The 17,440-nt window shown below is 35.6% G+C and overlaps 1 protein-coding gene across 8 annotated transcripts in view; it reads right to left on the bottom strand.

Moving 5' to 3' along the window:
- CASK (calcium/calmodulin dependent serine protein kinase) overlaps window positions 1-17,440 on the bottom strand; it is a 370,356-nt gene that overhangs the window by 291,090 nt on the left and 61,826 nt on the right. For 4 of the 8 annotated variants that reach the window (XM_043895774.1, XM_043895776.1, XM_043895778.1 and 1 more), the window contains exon 2: window positions 6,617-6,747. In XM_043895774.1, coding sequence (XP_043751709.1) covers window positions 6,617-6,747 — 131 coding nt within the window. The remainder of the gene's footprint in view (window positions 1-6,616; window positions 6,748-17,440) is intronic. The other 4 variants (XM_043895775.1, XM_043895777.1, XM_043895779.1 and 1 more) reach the window with 1 other exon arrangement.

Here is a 17,440-nt window from a genome sequence, read left to right as displayed (position 1 = left end):
AGTTTTTAACTTTTTGAAGAACCATAAACATTTATGTGCTGCTGGATGAGATCGGCTAGTATTTTTTTTTGAGGACAGATATGCTAATATACGGAGAAGGCAGTGGCACCCCACTCCAGTACTCTTGCCTGGAAAATCCCATGGACGGAGGAGCCTGGTAGGCTGCAGTCCCTGGAGTCATTAAGAGTCGGACACGACTGAGTGACTTCACTTTCACTTTTCACTTTCATGCATTGGAGAAGGAAATGGCAACCCACTCCAGTGTTCTTGCCTGGAGAATCCCAGGGACGGGGGAGCCTGGTGGGCTGCCGTCTATGGGGTCGCACAGAGTCGGACACGACTGAAGTGACTTAGCAGCAGCAGTGCTAATATATTCATCATATGTGATATTTTTTTGTGTTTTCTTCTCTTGTGGTGTCTTTGTCTAGTTATATTATTGGGGTTAACGCAGGCCTCATAGAATAAGTTGAGAAGTATTTCTACATCTAATTTTTTAGAAGAATCTGTGAAGGAATGGTATAAATCCTTTTAAGGTGTAGTACAGTTCACCAATGAAGTCACCAAGGTTTGAACTTTATATGGGAAATTTGTTACATTTTCAGTCTCTTTTCTTGTTAAAAGTCCATCCACATATTCCTTCTTGACTCAGCTTTGGTAGCTTGCCTCTTTCTAGAAATTAATGTTTCATCTAGCTTATCTAATTTGTTGGTATACAATTGTTCATAGTATTCTTATTTTTTTTTTTTTTTACTTTTTGCAATGTCATTCCCGATTAGTTTGAATCATCTTTGTTTTTCTTGGTCAGACTAGATAAGAACTACTCAATTTGGGACATCTTTTTAAAGAACTTTTAGTTTCATTGATTTTCTCTATTGTTTCCTGTTCTTTCATTTATTTCTCCTCTAATCTCTATTATTCCCTATTTCTGCCTGTTTTGGGTCCAGATTTCTAGTTTCTTGAAGTGAAAAGTTAGGTTACTGATCTTCTGTTCACTATAGGCATTTATAAAAAAATTTTGCATGTTGTGTTTCTGTTTTCATTTACCTCAAAGTATTTCAATTATTTCTTTGACTCATTGGCTATTTGATAGTGTGAGGTTTAATTTCCATGTAATTGTGATTTCCCCAAATTTCCTTCTGTTACTGATTTCTAATATGATTTCTTTGTGGCCAGAGACTATATATGATTTCAATCCTTTAAATTTTATTAAGACATATTTGATGTGCTAGCATTTATACTATATGATGTTCTATGTGTACTAATAAGAATGTTTATTCTCCTGTTGTTGGTTGAAAGGTTCTATAGGTGTCTATCAGCTCTAGTTGGTTAGTGTTATTCAAGTCTTCTCTTTTATTGATCCTCTATCTAGTTGTTATATTGATAATTGCAAATTAGTCAATGAAGTCTCCAACTATTATTGCTAAAATTTCTATTTCTCCCTTCAGTTCTGCCTGGTTTTGTTCTATATATTTTGGGGCTCTGCTGTTAGGTGCATATATGTTTATAATTAATTGTATCTTCAAGATGAACGAACCATTTTATCATTATAAAATATCCTTTATCTCTAAGTAACAATTTCTGTTTTAAAGTCTATTTTATCTGATATTGTTATAGCCACATCAGCTCTCTTTTGGTTACTGTTTGCACGGTATACCTTTTTCTATTCATTTACTCTCAACCTAGTGGCGCCTTTGTATCTAAAGTGTGTCTCTGTTTCCAAAGCAAAGAAAACCATAAACGAAAATACAGCTAACAGACTGAGAGAAAATATTTGCAAACAATGCAACAGACAAGAGCTTAATTTACAAAATATACAAACAGTTGAATTATAAATAAAAAAACCCCAAAAAACCCAATCAAAAAATGGGCAGAAGATGTAAATGGACATTTTTTTCAGAGAAGACATACAGATGGTCAATAAACACATGAAAAGATGTAACTCACTCCTAATTATTAGAGAAATCCAAATCAAAACTACGAGGTACCACTTCACATGAGTCATAATGGTCATCATTAAAAAGTCTACAAATAATAAATGCTGGAGAAGGTGTGCAGTAAAGGGAAGCTCTTACACTACTGGTGGGAATGTAAACAAAGTGGACCATTATGGAAAACGGTATGGAGGTTCCACAAAAAAACTAAAACTATAGTTGCCATATGATCCAGCAATCCCATTCCTTGGCATGTATCTAGACAAAACTATAATTTCAAAAAATACATGCACTCCTATGTTCATAGCAGCACTATTTAAAATAGCCAGGACATGGAAGTAACCTAAATATCCATTGACAGATGAATGAATAAAGATGTGATACATATATACAATGGGATATTAGCCATTTGCAGCAACATGGATGGACTTAAGAGATTATCGTACGAAGTGAAGTCATTCAGAAAGAAAAAAGACAAATATCATATGTTAACATTTATATGTGGAATCTAGAATATGATACAAATGAACTTATCTATAGAAAAGTCTACCAGACATAGAGAACAGACTTGTGGTTGCCAAGGGGGAGGGAGTTGGGGAGGAGAGGATTGGGAATTTAGGATTAGTAGATGCAAACTATTATATATACAAGGGATAAACAACCAAGGTCCTACTGTAGAGCACAAGGACCTATATTCAATTTCCTGGGATAAACTACAATGAAAAATAATATGAAAAAGAATATGTATGTATAACTGAATCACTTTGCTGTACAGCAGAAATTAACACAACATTTAAATCAGCTATACTTCAAGAAAGTTACAAACAATAAATGCTGGAGAGGGGGTGGAGAAAAGGGAACCCTCTCGCACTGTTGGTAGGAATATAAATTGATACAGCCACTATGGAGAACATAATGGAGGTTCCTTAAAAAACTAAAAATAGAACTACCATATGACCCAGTAATCCCACTACTGGGAATATACCCCGAGAAAACCATAATTCAAACTGACACATGTACCACAACGTTCACTGCAGCACTATTTATAACAGCCGGGACATAGAAGCAACCTGGATGTCCACTGAAAGATGAGTGGATAAAGAAGTTGTACAATACACAAAAAAGTAAACTTTAAATTGGTGGATTAGCAGAGTAAGAGATAAACTATCAATTAAAGTGAGTTTTAAGATAATAAACAAGGGATTTCATTAATGGGGGTATGTATTTAAGCAGGAAAATATCCTCCAATCTTAATATAAATTCACTCAGCTTTCATTTAATAGAAGCTTCTTTTTCATCTCATGCTCCTAAACATCAACTTCACTTTTTCATACATGTGAAATAATAAATTCTTAACCATTTAGGAATAATATGCCTTTTTAGGGATCTAATAAGAACTTAGACTTTCTAGGAAAATGAACACATATATATATATATATATATATATATATAACCCTTACAATTTAAGGGTTTCTTGGATATTCTGCAGCCTCTAAGTTAAGATCCCCTATTGAAAAAAAATTATGATTTTAATGGGAAAATACAGAACAGATATTCAAATAACTACAATGTCTTATCTTCAATAGAGCAATGAGAATGTAAAATATTTAAACATATATAGGTGGTCTCTAATTACTATATATATTTCATTTCAAAAACTAATTTGTAAATTATATATTTAGAATTTATTACTTATTTTTTCTTGTAAAAATATTAGAAACAATGGTTGGGACTATTAAATTGCAAGTCTCTTAAGAATAGATGCTCTTAAGATAGATAACTAATAAGGACCTAATGTATATAGCACAGGAAACTCTTCTCAATACTCTGCAATGACCTGTATGGGAAAACAATCTGAAAGAGTGGATATTTGCATATGGATAACTTAGTACAGTTTGCTGTATAGCAGAAATTAATGCAACATTGTATATCAACTGTACTTTGGTAATTTTTAAAAAAAATAGGTACTCTTTTTATTTGTCTATGTATCACAATGACCTGTGCAAGTAAACAGCATACTTTTTGTTCCCAGGTGATCCTTTATGAAACCTATTTTACTCAATAATGTATTTGAATACAAATGTACTAACAGGAAAAAATATTGAGGCAATGACAAAGATTAAATAAACCACAAAAAATATAATAAAAAAGAAAAGAATAAAATTGATTTTAAATTATCTGTTGCTTGAGAAACAGGCTTAATTAGAAGAGAATATAACAGTAAATATAGATATTTCTAGATATTTTTGTTTGAACATACAGGTTCCTTTTTACTGTGTTTCAAATTTCACTGCAAAATATGTTTCTTCTTAATACAACATCTCCTACCCTTAGCCATGAATAAAGTCATTATTGGACAGTAACAATTTTAATGGACTGGAGGGGCAAATATGTTTTGCCTGTAGTGACTGAAGAGTGTTGAAAAAAGTAAGGGGTGGAGAATATTGTTCAAAGAGGTTTTATATAATAAAATAAATAATTATTTATTATACATCTTAAAATGTGTCCACATTTAATTTAAGTGTGTGTGTGTGTGTGTTAGTCGCTCAGTCATGTCTGACTCTTTGCGACCCCATGGACTGTAGCCCACCAGGCTCTTTTGTCCATGGGATTCTCCAGGCAAGAATACTGGAGTGGGTTGCCATCTCCTTCTCTAAGCTAGTATAGAAATAAGCAATAGAGGGTAAGGGAGCTCCACTGAAAAATTTTTTTAAAAGAAAAATCTTTGGAGTGGGTTGGAGATGAAATTTTTATTGTTTCTTAATCATTATGAGTGTCACTGTGTTAAAGAAGATGGAAAAACTACATTTTGGTGTCATAAATATAAAGGAACAATTGCACATTTTCATTTGAATAATGTCGAACTTTTATCAAAACCAGATAAAGTCATGCATAATATGCAGAATTCAACTGGATACCATTTAATATCTATAGGCTGTGACCCTATCATATAAGATCAATGGATTGACCCAGTCTTGTCTTCAGAAAAGGACTCAAAGACATTTGTATACTCAAAACAATACCAAAGCACTAACGAGTGAACGACACAAGACTTAACCTCAGAGACATGGATGATATACCAACTCCATCTTTTTAAGTTTGGTATTTGACTCCCTGGTTAGGTGACAATGAAAGAAATTCAGTCTGGCAGGCTGGGTCTATAGCTCCCTGTTAATGAAATCTGTCAATAAAGAACCTCAGTCAACTGAGAAAGTAATTAACTGTCTTCATAAAAAATGTCTTTAGACTGTAGATTCAAAATTAGGTATAATAATAAACAAAATCAACATAACATAGGCATATGGAGTCATTGATTTAGACTTATGATTTTAAACAGGAATCTTACTAAATTCATCAACATTATCAAAACATTTAAAAGAAATAAAGATTCAACACATCTACATATTTACTGAACTAGGTTTATACAAAATTACCTAAGTATTCAGGAAGTTTTTTTGTCATTGCTATCTAAGGTACAGAAAATCAAATACAGTATATTAAACTTAAGCACAGTTTAAAAGTTTTAGGAAACATAATGTAGTGGTAAAACCTGATTAGAAGTAAATTTCAAATTCTGCTAAGTTTATAAAATAATTTGTATTCAAAATAGCCAACTCCAGAATATGAAACCATAAAATGTAAAATCCCTAAATCCAAGAATTTAAAGATTAAAGCACTAAAACACCTGTTATCCTTTGTGAATAACAACTAGAATCTTCCACAAACAGTAGGAATAATTCAAAACGTTTAAAAAAGTATTTAAAACTAAGGATACTGAAAAAAGATCTGAAGGAATAGATTAACTTGGAGCTCATAGTATGTGGACTTCTACTTATTAAAGTAAGATAACTGGATAAAATATAAAAAGGCTACTCTGCTTTAGCTTTTCCAATTTAAACTATTAATTGCATTGCTCTTGAGATTAAGAAGGAAAAGATTTAAGAAGGATATGTCTTTTACTGGATTGTGAAAAAGTCTAAAGTTAGAAGACAGGGTAATTAGAAAAGTTAACAATATAATTGTGCCATCTGAAATATGACCACATGTGAAGCATGGCTACATGAAACCATGGTTTATAAGCATTAAAAAATTTTAAAGGTTATATATTGTCTATAAACATTTATACATAAACATGGTTAACCATATCAATGTCTTAAAACAAAATTTTGTTTTAAGTCCTGCAAGTCCAAACAGTAAAGACCTTTCAAATTTTCACACATACACCATAAGTGACTTAAGCAAAATGTGATGTATTAGTCTTTTAGTTCTGTTAGATCATAATCCTAAGGGTAGTAAGTTACAGACTTTAAGGGAACTCAGATGAGTTTGTTTTGGATCTGAAATGATTATATTTGTGCCATTATTTCCCTTCTCACCCTTCCCATTCCATGCTCCATACTATAGGACTCCAAGTTAGATTCTACAAAATGTATTTTCAGATTTTATTTTCTTCCTAGTAAAAAAAACATAGGCCAATAGAAATCCTAGATGACTTCATAACTTTGTTAATCACTCTAGCTATCTTTCAAATACTATGTTCTAGAATTCCAGAAAACTACAGTGGAATTTAAACTGTCTCCACCCACTTCCCACTATATTATACCCTCCACTTCCCCACCCCCAGATGAAGGTTAGGTTGATAGATGGATTGAAGATGAAATAAAGCCAGACATCAAATAACTTACTTGAAATCCATCTCTTACCTTCTGTACTTAACCCTGGACTTGATGTGAACTTGGCTACATCAACAATTTTTACAGCAAATTGTTGCCCAGTTTCTCTGTTGATGCATCGTCGTACAACACTGAAGGGACCCCTAAAATAAAAATAAATAAAAGCCAAGTTTAATTTGCTGATTTTCTTAAGTTCCTATTTCCTTTTAGCATCTTATTCATATTTCATTTTCTACTATGGCCACAGTTTTCAAAATATAATTGAACATAATTTTGAAAATATTTTCCTATAATTTATGAGGTAATTATTTGAGCTTACTAAGCCATAAGAGACAAATTTACATTTCAAAATCACTTAAAAAAATTTGAGATAGTATTCTATTCAAGGCAAATAATCTTTGTAATTTTCTCTTCACATTTATCAACATCTTAAATAAAATAAGAAAGTGTTCACAGTGGTGAACTTTTATATATTTAACTTGTATATATGTAACTTTTACCTTTTGAACCAGATACTTAAATCATTCTCTCATCTTAGCCATCACTTATCTAGTCTTCACTAACAAGTCCTACTAAGTTTATCTCAAATATTTCTTAATCCTGTCCACTTCTCTCCATGTCTCATAACCTAGTCTAAGCTACTACCAATTTCTACTGGGACCAATGAAAACTTGTTTCTCCCATTGTTCCTGCAGTGATGTTTTAAAAATGAAAATCTGATGTTATGCTTCTGCTTAAAATCCCACAGAGACAAGGTATTTGCAATACATGTACTTAGTCAAGAACCAAAATAAATAATCCTTAAATAAGAATATATGCTCCAAGGAAATCTGGGCAAAAGGCTTGAATAGACACTTCATGAAGAGTAAGACCTGCATGATTCAATTTCCAGCAGCCTCTCCAGTCTCAACTGAAGTCACAGAGAAATCCTTCGTCCTCCTCAAACTTCAAATTAGAAGTATTCTAAGTCGCCATAGAGAGGAAGTAATTTCTACTAGTAGAACCACTGGTCCAGACATTCTTACCCAGTTCTCTCCTCAATTGAAATTGGTGGCTTTTCCAGAGATAAATCCACATAACTATGGACACCTTATCTTCAACAAAGGAGGCAAGAATAGAATATACAATGGAGAAAAGACAACCTCTTTAACAAGTGGTGCTGGGAAAACTGGTCAACCACTTGTAAAAGAATGAAACTAGAACACTTTCTAACACCATACACAAAAATAAACTCAAAATGGATTAAAGATCTAAACGTAAGACCAGAAACTATAAAACTCCTAGAGAACATAGGCAAAACACTCTCCGACATGAATCACAGCCAGATCCTCTATGACCCACCTCCCAGAATATTGGAAATAAAAGCAAAAATAAACAAATGGGACCTAATGAAACCTAAAAGTTTTGCACAACAAAGGAAACTATAAGCAAGGTGAAAAGACAGCCTTCAGAATGGGAGAAAATAATAGCAAACGAAGCAACAGACAAAGGATTAATCTCAAAAATATACAAGCAACTCCTGCAGCTCAATTCCAGAAAAATAAACAACCCAATAAAAAAATGGGCCACAGAACTAAACAGACATTTCTCCAAAGAAGACATACAGATGGCTAACAAACACATGAAAAGATGCTCAACATCACTCATTATTAGAGAAATGCAAATCAAAACCACAATGAGGTACCATTTCATGCCAGTCAGAATGGCTGCTATCCCAAAGTCTACAAGCAATAAATGCTGGAGAGGGTGTGGAGAAAAGGGAACCCTCTTACACTGTTGGTGGGAATGCAAACGAGTACAGCCACTATGAAGAACAGTGTGGAGATTCCTTAAAAAAACTGGAAACAGAACTACCATATGACCCAGCAATCCCACTCCTGGGCATATAAACCGAGGAAACCAGAACTGAAAGAGACACGTGCTCCCCAATGTTCATCGCAGCACTGTTTATAATAGCCAGGACATGGAAGCAACCTAGATGCCCATCAGCAGATGAATGGATAAGAAAGCTGTGGTACATATAGACAATGGAATATTACTCAGCCATTAAAAAGAATTCATTTGAATCAGTTCTAATGAGGTGGATGAAACTGGAGCCCCTTATAGAGAGTGAAGTAAGCCAGAAAGATAAACACCAATACAGTATCAGTTCAGTTCAGTTGCAGTATACTAACGCATATATATGGAATTTAGAAAGATGGTAACGATAACCCTATATGCAAGACAGAAAAAGAGACACAGATGTATAGAACAGACTTTTGGACTCTGTGGGAGAAGGCGAGGGAGGGATGATCCAAGAGAATAGCATTGAAACATGTATATTATCAAGTGTGAAACAGATCACTAGTCCAGATTTGATGCATGAGACAAGTGCTCAGGGCTGGTGCACTGGGATGATCCAGAGGGATGGGATGGGGAGGGAGGTGGGAGGGGGTCAGGATGGGGAACACATGGAAATCCATGGCTGATTCATGTCAATGTATGGCAAAAACCACTACAATATTGTAAAGTAATTAGCCTCCAACTAATATAAATAAATGAGAAAAAGAAAAAAAAAAAAGAAAAAAAGAAATTGGTGGCTTTCAATACTGGCCATACAATTGAATCAACTGTGATGATTGATAAAATAACAATGCCCAGGCCCAGGCATTAAAAACACAAATATGCACTTGGTTCCTTATGACTGACACATTATTGACCAGGGGATTTTGGCAGAAACTAACACCTGTAGCTGAGAATTTGTTATGTAAGTTAATATTGAAACATCTCTGGTCAAAAATGTTTGGGCAACAAAAGACATATTAATATGTCTCTGGTCAATAAATTGTTAATAGTTATAAAATAAGTATCTGAACTAAGGTTAATCCAACATGCTTGAATCAACTACTGATTAACACAGAATTCAATCACGATATACTACATTAGTTTATTTGAAGGCTAGCGTAGTTTTTTTTGAAGACTACATAATTTATTAAATACACACACATGTATGTGTATACATGTATGAGTTTCCCTCCTTCTCAGGAAACAAAACAATCTCTCTGATTTTTACAGGTAGAAAAAAGTACACCTGGATATGTGTGTGTGCTAAATTGCTTTAGTCCTGTCCAACTCAGTGCAACCCTATGGACTGGAGCGCCCCAGGCTCTTCTGTCCATGGGGATTCTCCAGGCAAGAATAATCAGAAGACAGCAAAAAGTTCTTCAGGTACAGTAGGACATTTGTGATATTTCTTGCCTTAAAGTTCGTTCGTCTTTATTCTTGCAATCAGAGGACAGGCAAAAGAATATGATCTAACCTAGACTTAAACATTTCTCTGAAATCATACAAATCAGTTATTTCATCCTGCAGTCATCAAGACATCAGTTATTACTCAGTTTCAAATCTCTTGTCAAGCAATCTAATAAAGCTAAACTGAAACAAAAAGAAACGGTAATGATGTACCTTTCAGCACCCTATACAAAAAGGACCTTTTGATAATCAAAACTGTTCAAAGATTTTCCTCTGTGAGAAGACAATGTAACAATGGGAATCTGCACTCCCACAAATGTTTTCATTCTCAAGGTGGATGTCTTACTTGTGATGACTTATCCTGACAATAGCAAGCAATTTCAGGAAATGTTTAGCGTAAATGGTTTTTGTCCACACATAAACCCCTGGGACTCTATTTATATATATATATATTTGTATAGTATGCTTCAATTCACTACACCTTTTGGATAACTTCCAAGTTTTAAAGGACTGTGAGAATGAGAGAAAACAATAGTAATTAATAATTAAATTTTGGAAGCCAGAAAGCAGATGAAGTAATGGTAACTGGCTTAGCATTTGTAGGAAGCCTGAATTGCAAGGAGAAAATAATAGTTCAGAACCAAATTCATTCACACTACAGAATTCTCAAGAAGTATCCAAACTCTGAGAAAGAGAGGGTGGGGCTAAACTAACAAGGTTTGAATGAAATCTATTAGAGAAGTAGTTAAGAGTCTTAGATCTGGGACTTCCCTGGTGGTTCAGTGACTTCCCTGGTGGCTCAGACGGTAAAGCATCAGCCTACAATGTGGGAGACCCAGGTTCAATCCCTGGGTTGGGAAGATCTCCTGGAGAAGGAAATGGCAACCCACTCTAGTATTCTTGCCTGGAAAATCCCATGGACAGAGGATCCTGGCAGGCTACAGTCCATGGGGTTGCAAAGAGTCAGACATGACTGAGCGACTTCACTTTCACTTTCTTTTCAGTGGCTAAGACTCCACACTCCCAATGCAGGTGCCCTGAGTTCGATCCCTGATCAGGGAACTAGATCCCACATACTGCAAATAAGACTTGGCATAGCTAAATAAATGAATAATTTTTTTTAAAAAAAAGAATCTTAGATCCTCCTCCTCTATTTCATGCCACTGGGTAAATGCCCTACCTTAACCTCAGAAAGGGCAATTCACTGAAGAGTGTAAAACATAGGGTCATAGAACTGGTGACACAGGCGGCTGAGGAAGTGGACACTATATAAAAATCAAAGGGATTATATGATCACACACAAAATGAATGTAGACAGCCCATCTTCTTTTCCCTTTCAATGGGGGAGAGGGGGATATTAAAAGCTAGCTCTTTATCCTTCAGGCAGCAGGGAAAAGATTTTCTATTGAATATGTGACCAGGCCAGAAGGAAAGACCTAAAGATAATGACATTATGTTGCTCAAACCACTCAACCAGATCACATTTCTTGAAACCCAAAGTCGACAAGTTCTGCCACAAGTTCACAGTTTTCAATCAACTTCCCAACCACAGCATTGATCACATTTTGGGCTAAATAGTTCTTTGCTGTGCAAGGATGTCCTGTGCATTGTAGGGGGGCTAAGAGCATCTCTAGCCGCTACCTGGAGATGCCAGTAGCACCCCCTCAGACAGTTTTGCCGATCAAAAATGTCTCTAAACATTGTCAAATGTCCCTAAAGAACCACTGCCCTATTTCTACTCATGAATAGACAACCAACCTCCCAAGATATCTGGAGAAGAGTTTCCAATTTGGATGACAGAGGTCAAAACAGGAAAAGGAACTTAGAGGGAACAGACTAAATAAGAAAAAAATTTCCAACTATTAATACCATTAATATCCTTAGAAACATAACTATGAAACAAAAATGGAACTTTCAGGAAACAAGAACAGGGTTCTTGAAAAATAAGCATATGAAGAAATTTAAAACTCAACAGAAGGGCTGTCAGAAAAAGTTGAAGAAATTTCCCAGAAAGTAGAGCCAAAAGAACAAAGAAAATGGAGGGGAGGAACTCAAATAAGCCAAGAAAATTTCCCAGACCATAATCCTGAGTTGCCCAAATTGAAAGGAACCACCAAGTGGAAAAACAAAAAATAACATACAAGGGAACTCCCATAAGGTTATCAGGTGATGTCTCAGTTGAAACTCTGTAGGTCAGAAGGAAGTGGCACAATATATTTAAAGTAATGAAAGGGAAGAAGCTACAACCAAGGATATTCTACTCAGCAAAGCTTTCATTCAGATTGAGTGGACAAATCAAAAGCTTTATAGACAACCAAAAGCTAAGAGAATTCAGCACCACCAGACAAGTTTTGCAACAAATGCTAAAGGAAATTCTCTAAGTGTAAAAGAAAAGGGCACTACTAGAAACAAGAAAATTATGAATGGAAAAGATCCCCGGTAAAGGAAAACATAAAGTAAAGGTAGGAAATCATCTGCATACAAATAAGATATAAAACCAAGCGACAGCAAGAAGAGCATAACACAAATGCAGGATATTGGAGATACATTTGAAATTAAAACACCAGGAACTTAAAAATAATCGTGTGTGTGTGTGTGTGTGTGTCTGTGTCTGTGTCTATCTGCCTGCAATGCAAGAGACCTGGATTCGATCCCTGGGTCAGGAAGATCCCTTGGAGAAGGGATGGTTACCCACTACAGTTTTCTTGCCTGAAGAATCCCATGGACAGAGGAGCGTGGTGGGCTCCAGTCTATAGGTCGCAAAGAGTCTGACATGACTGAGCGACTAATACTTTTCACTTTATATCAAAACCTCACAGTAACAGCAAACAGAAAATCTACAATAGATATACGCACAAAAAAGAAAAATGAATCTGAACATAAAACTAAAGTTAGTCAACAAACCACAAGAGGAAAGAACAAATGAGAAAGGGAAAAAAAAGACCAACAAAAACAAATCCAAAACAATTAAGAAAATGGCAATAAGAACACATGCGTGTATGCTCAGTCACTCAGTCATGTCTGACTCACTGTGACCCTATGGACTGCAGCTGACCAAGTTCCTGTGTCTATGGGATTTTTCAGGCAAGAATACTGGAGTGGGTTGCCGTTTCCTCCTCCAGGGGATCTTTCCAACCCAGGATCAAACCCATCTCTCCTGTGGCTCCTGCATTGGCAGGCAGATTCTTTACAATTGAGGCACCTGAGAACATACTGATATCTACATTAAATGTAAATGAACTAGATGCTCCAATAAAAAGATACAGACTGGCTGAAGATACACTCTCCCAAGACTGAACCAAGAAGAAATAGAAAATACAAACTGACCAATCACAAGCACTGAAATTGAAATTGTGATTTTAAAACTTCCAACAAATGTCCAGGACTGGATGGCTTCAAAGGCAAATTTCTATCAAACATTTACAGAAGAGGTAACACCTATCCTTCAACTATTCCAAAAAATTGCAGAGGAATGAATACTCTGAAACTCATTCTATGAGGCCACCATGACCCGAATACCAAAGATGACCCAAAAAAAGAAAATTAAAGGCCAATATCATTGATGATGCTTTTGAACTGTGGTATTGGGAGAAGACTCTTGGACAGCAAGGAGATCAAACCAGTCAATCCTAAAGGAAATTGACCCTGAATATTCATTGGAAGGATCGATGTTGAAGCTGAAACACCAATACGTTGGCCACCTGATGCAAAGAGCTGACTCATTAGAAAAGACCCTGATGTTGGTAAAGACTGAAGGCAGGAGGAGAAGGGGATGACAGAGGATCAGACGATTGGATGGCATCACCAACTCAATAGAAATGAGTTTGAGCAAGCTCCGGGAGATGGCAAAGGACAGGCAAACGTGGCACACTGCAGTGCTTGGAGTCGCAAAGAGTTAGACACAACTAAGTGACTGAACAACAAATCACTGATGAATATAGACATGAAAATCCCCACAAAATACTAACAATCTGAATCCAATAATACATTAAAAGGATCATATACATGATCAAGTGGGATTTCTCCCAGGAATGAACGGATTTTTCAGTATCCACAAATCAAACATGGGATACACCACATCAACATATTGAAGAATAAAAACCACGTGATCATCTCAATAGCTGCAGAAAAAGCTTTTGACAAAATTCAACACCCATTTATGATAAAAACATTTATGATAAAAAAAGTGGGAATAGAGGGAATATATCTAAACATAATAAAGGTCATATATGACAAACCTACAGCTAACACCATACTCAAGGTGAAAATCTAAAAGCATTTCCCCTAAGATCAGGAACAAGACAAGGATGTCCATTCTTGCCACTTTTATTTACCATAGTTTTGGAAGTCCAAGCTGCAATAATCAGAGAAGAAAAAGAAATCCAAATTGGAAAAGAAGTAGTAAAATTATCACTGCTTGCACATGATATGATACTATACATAGAAAATCCTAAAGTCACTACCAGGAAACTACTAGGGCTCATCAATGAATGTGGTAAACTTGTAGGATACAAAATTAATACACAGAAATGTCTTGCATTCCTGTACACTAATAAAGAAAGACCAGAAAGAGAAATTAAGAAAACAATCCCATTTACTATCCCATCAAAAAGAATAAAATACCTAGGAATAAACCTACCTAAGAAGACAAAAGACCTGTACTCTGAAAATTATAAGACAGTGATGAGAGCAATCAAAGGTGACACAAATTAGATGGAGAGACATACCATGTTCTTGGATTAGAAGAATCAATATTGTCAAAATGACTACAGTACCCAAGGCAATTTACAGATTCAATGGAATCCCTATCAAATTACCAATGGCATTATTCACAGAACTAGAACAAAAAAAATTGCAAAATTTGCATGGAAACATAAACCCCAAATACCAAAAGTGATCTCGATAAAGAAAAAGGGACTCAGATTTGCTGACTGCAGACTGTACTACAAAGTTACAGTCATCAAAACAGTATAGTACTGGCACAAAAACAAAAATATAGATAAAATGGAACATGATAGAAAGTCCAGAAATAAATCCATGTACTTATGGTCAATTAATCTACAACAATGGAAGCAAAATTATACAATGCAGGAAAGACAGTTTCTTCAATAAATGGTGCTGGGAAAACTAGACAGTTACTTGTAAAAAAATGAAATTAAAACATTCTTTAGCACCATACAGAAAAATAAGCTCAAAATGGATTAAAGGCTTAAATATAAGATCAGATACTATAATACTCTAAGAGGAAAACATAGGCAGAACACTCTTTGACATTAATCACAGCAACATTTTTTCTGAGTTGTCTCCTAGAGTAATGGAAATAAAAGCAAAAATAAACAAATGGGACCTAATTAAACACAAAAGCTTTTGCATGGCAAAAGAAATCATAAACAAAAGACAGCCCACAGAATGGGAGAAAATATTTGCAAATGATGCAACTGACAAAGGATTAGTCTCCAAAATTTATAAACAGCTCTTATGGCTCAGTATCAAAAAAAACCAACAACCTAATCAAAAAACAGTCAGAAGACCTAAATAGACATTTCTCCAAAGAAGACATACAGATGGCCAAAAGAGACACATGAAAAGATGCTCAGCATTGCTAATTATTAGAGAAATGCAAATCAAAACTACAATGAGATATTACCTCACACCTGTCAGAATGGCTATTATCAAAAAGCCATTGTTATTGTTTATAAACAATAAATGCTGGAGAGGGTGTGGAGAGAAGGGAACACTCCTGTTGGAGGGAATGTAAATTGGTACAGCCGCTATGAAGAACAGAATGGAGGTCCCTTAAGAAACTAAACTTAGAGTTACCATATGATCCAGCAATCCCACTCCTGGGCATATAACCAGAGAAAAACATGGTTCAAAAGGATACATGCACCCCTATGTTCATTGCAGTGCTATTTACAACAGCCAAGACATGGAAGCAATCTAAATGTTCATTGGCAGATGAATGGATAAAGAAGATGTGGTATATTTCTACAATGAAATACTACTTAGCTACAAAAAATGAAATAATGCTATTTTGCAGCAACATGGATGAACCTAGAGACTGTCATACTAAGACAAAAACAAATATCATATGATATTGCTTTTATGTGCAATCTAAAAAAATGATACAAGTGAACTTATTTACAAAACAGATATGTATTCACAGACATAGAGTACGAATTTATGTTTACCGGGGGAAGGGTGGAAGGAGGGATAGATTGGGAGTTTGGGACTGACAAGTACACACTGCTATCATTAAAATACACAATCAACAAGGACCAATTGTATAGCACAGGGAATGCTGCACAACATTCTGTAATAATCTAAATGGGAAGATAATTTATAATAGAAGAGTTACATGTATATGTATAACTGAATCACTTTGCCGTATGCCTGAAACTAAAACATTGTACATCGACTATTCTCCAATATAAAATTTAAATGAAAAAAAGGACCCACAAAAGTACTCAGCAAAATAGGTAATAGATACATGTTCACACATGCCACCATGAAATTTAAGAACCTGTGGGCCAGAGAACATTCAGATTTCCAGAAGTAGGAGTAAGGGTGCACAAGGAGGAGAGGATGATACAATTAACACACAGGAACTGCTGTGGTTTCCCATCTCTCAATGGCAACACTAGAGGCAATAAGACAGTAGAACAATAAGACAGTAGCACCTTCAGAACCATGAAGAAAAGTTATTTCTAACCTTTAAATTCTACATCTAGTCAGAAAAATCAATAATAGTAAAAAAGACTTTTTTTTTCAGAGACAAAAAGCCTCAATACCTTATTTGCAATGCATACTTTCTGAAGAAATTATTGTAGGATGTGTTTGCTAGAACAAGAGAGCAGACCAGTAAAAACAGGACAGTCAAGGGACAGCAAATGCCTTCAACACAGGAATGAGAGTAAGATCTCAGGCTAACAGCTATGCACTGAGCCATCAAAGATTCCCAATGCCACCTTTTAACTTGAAAACAGAAGAACCCCATAAAACTGGGGCCAGATTGCTCTGTTTTGCTTTTTCTGACCAGGGGCTGATGAGATTCCTGCTCCTCTCTGCTGCTCAGATCAGCAGAGGACTCTCACTTCACTCCACAGCAGTGTTCTCAGGAATAGCTGAGTGGGAGGCCGCCTCAGTGAACTGAAAAGCAGGAAATGCAGAGCAGCCCATGCCCCCTGACCGCATTCCAGCCGGGTGTGCAGTCCCCTGTCCTGCACCATAGCACGGCTGTCTTGCCTGTGGAGAGCCCCGTGTCTGGGGATTTACTCGGGATCTTGCCAATGGACTTCCTAGCAGGGGCTCCTATATGTTCTCAGGTATGTGAAGCCAGACTGAACAAGAGGTTCTGTCTGTCTTCTCTTCCCTTCTGATTCTTCACACAATAGTGGTATTATTGCCCTTTCCTTACACAGCTAACTTTGTGCTCACTACTCATTTTTAATGAATAAACAATATACTGTTTAGGGATACATACATAGATGGTAAAGCTATAAAGCAAATCAAAAGGAATCTTGAGTACAAAAGCCAGGATAATGGTTATGGGAGAAGGGAGGTTATGATCAGAAAGGGTTACACAGGGGGCTTTTAAAGGTCCTA

The sequence above is a fragment of the Cervus elaphus genome, chromosome X, assembly GCF_910594005.1.
Source record: "Cervus elaphus chromosome X, mCerEla1.1, whole genome shotgun sequence".
NCBI classification, from domain to species: domain Eukaryota; kingdom Metazoa; phylum Chordata; class Mammalia; order Artiodactyla; family Cervidae; genus Cervus; species Cervus elaphus.
Note: the sequence above shows the minus strand (reverse complement) of the source record. Positions and strands in the feature narration are given on the sequence as shown.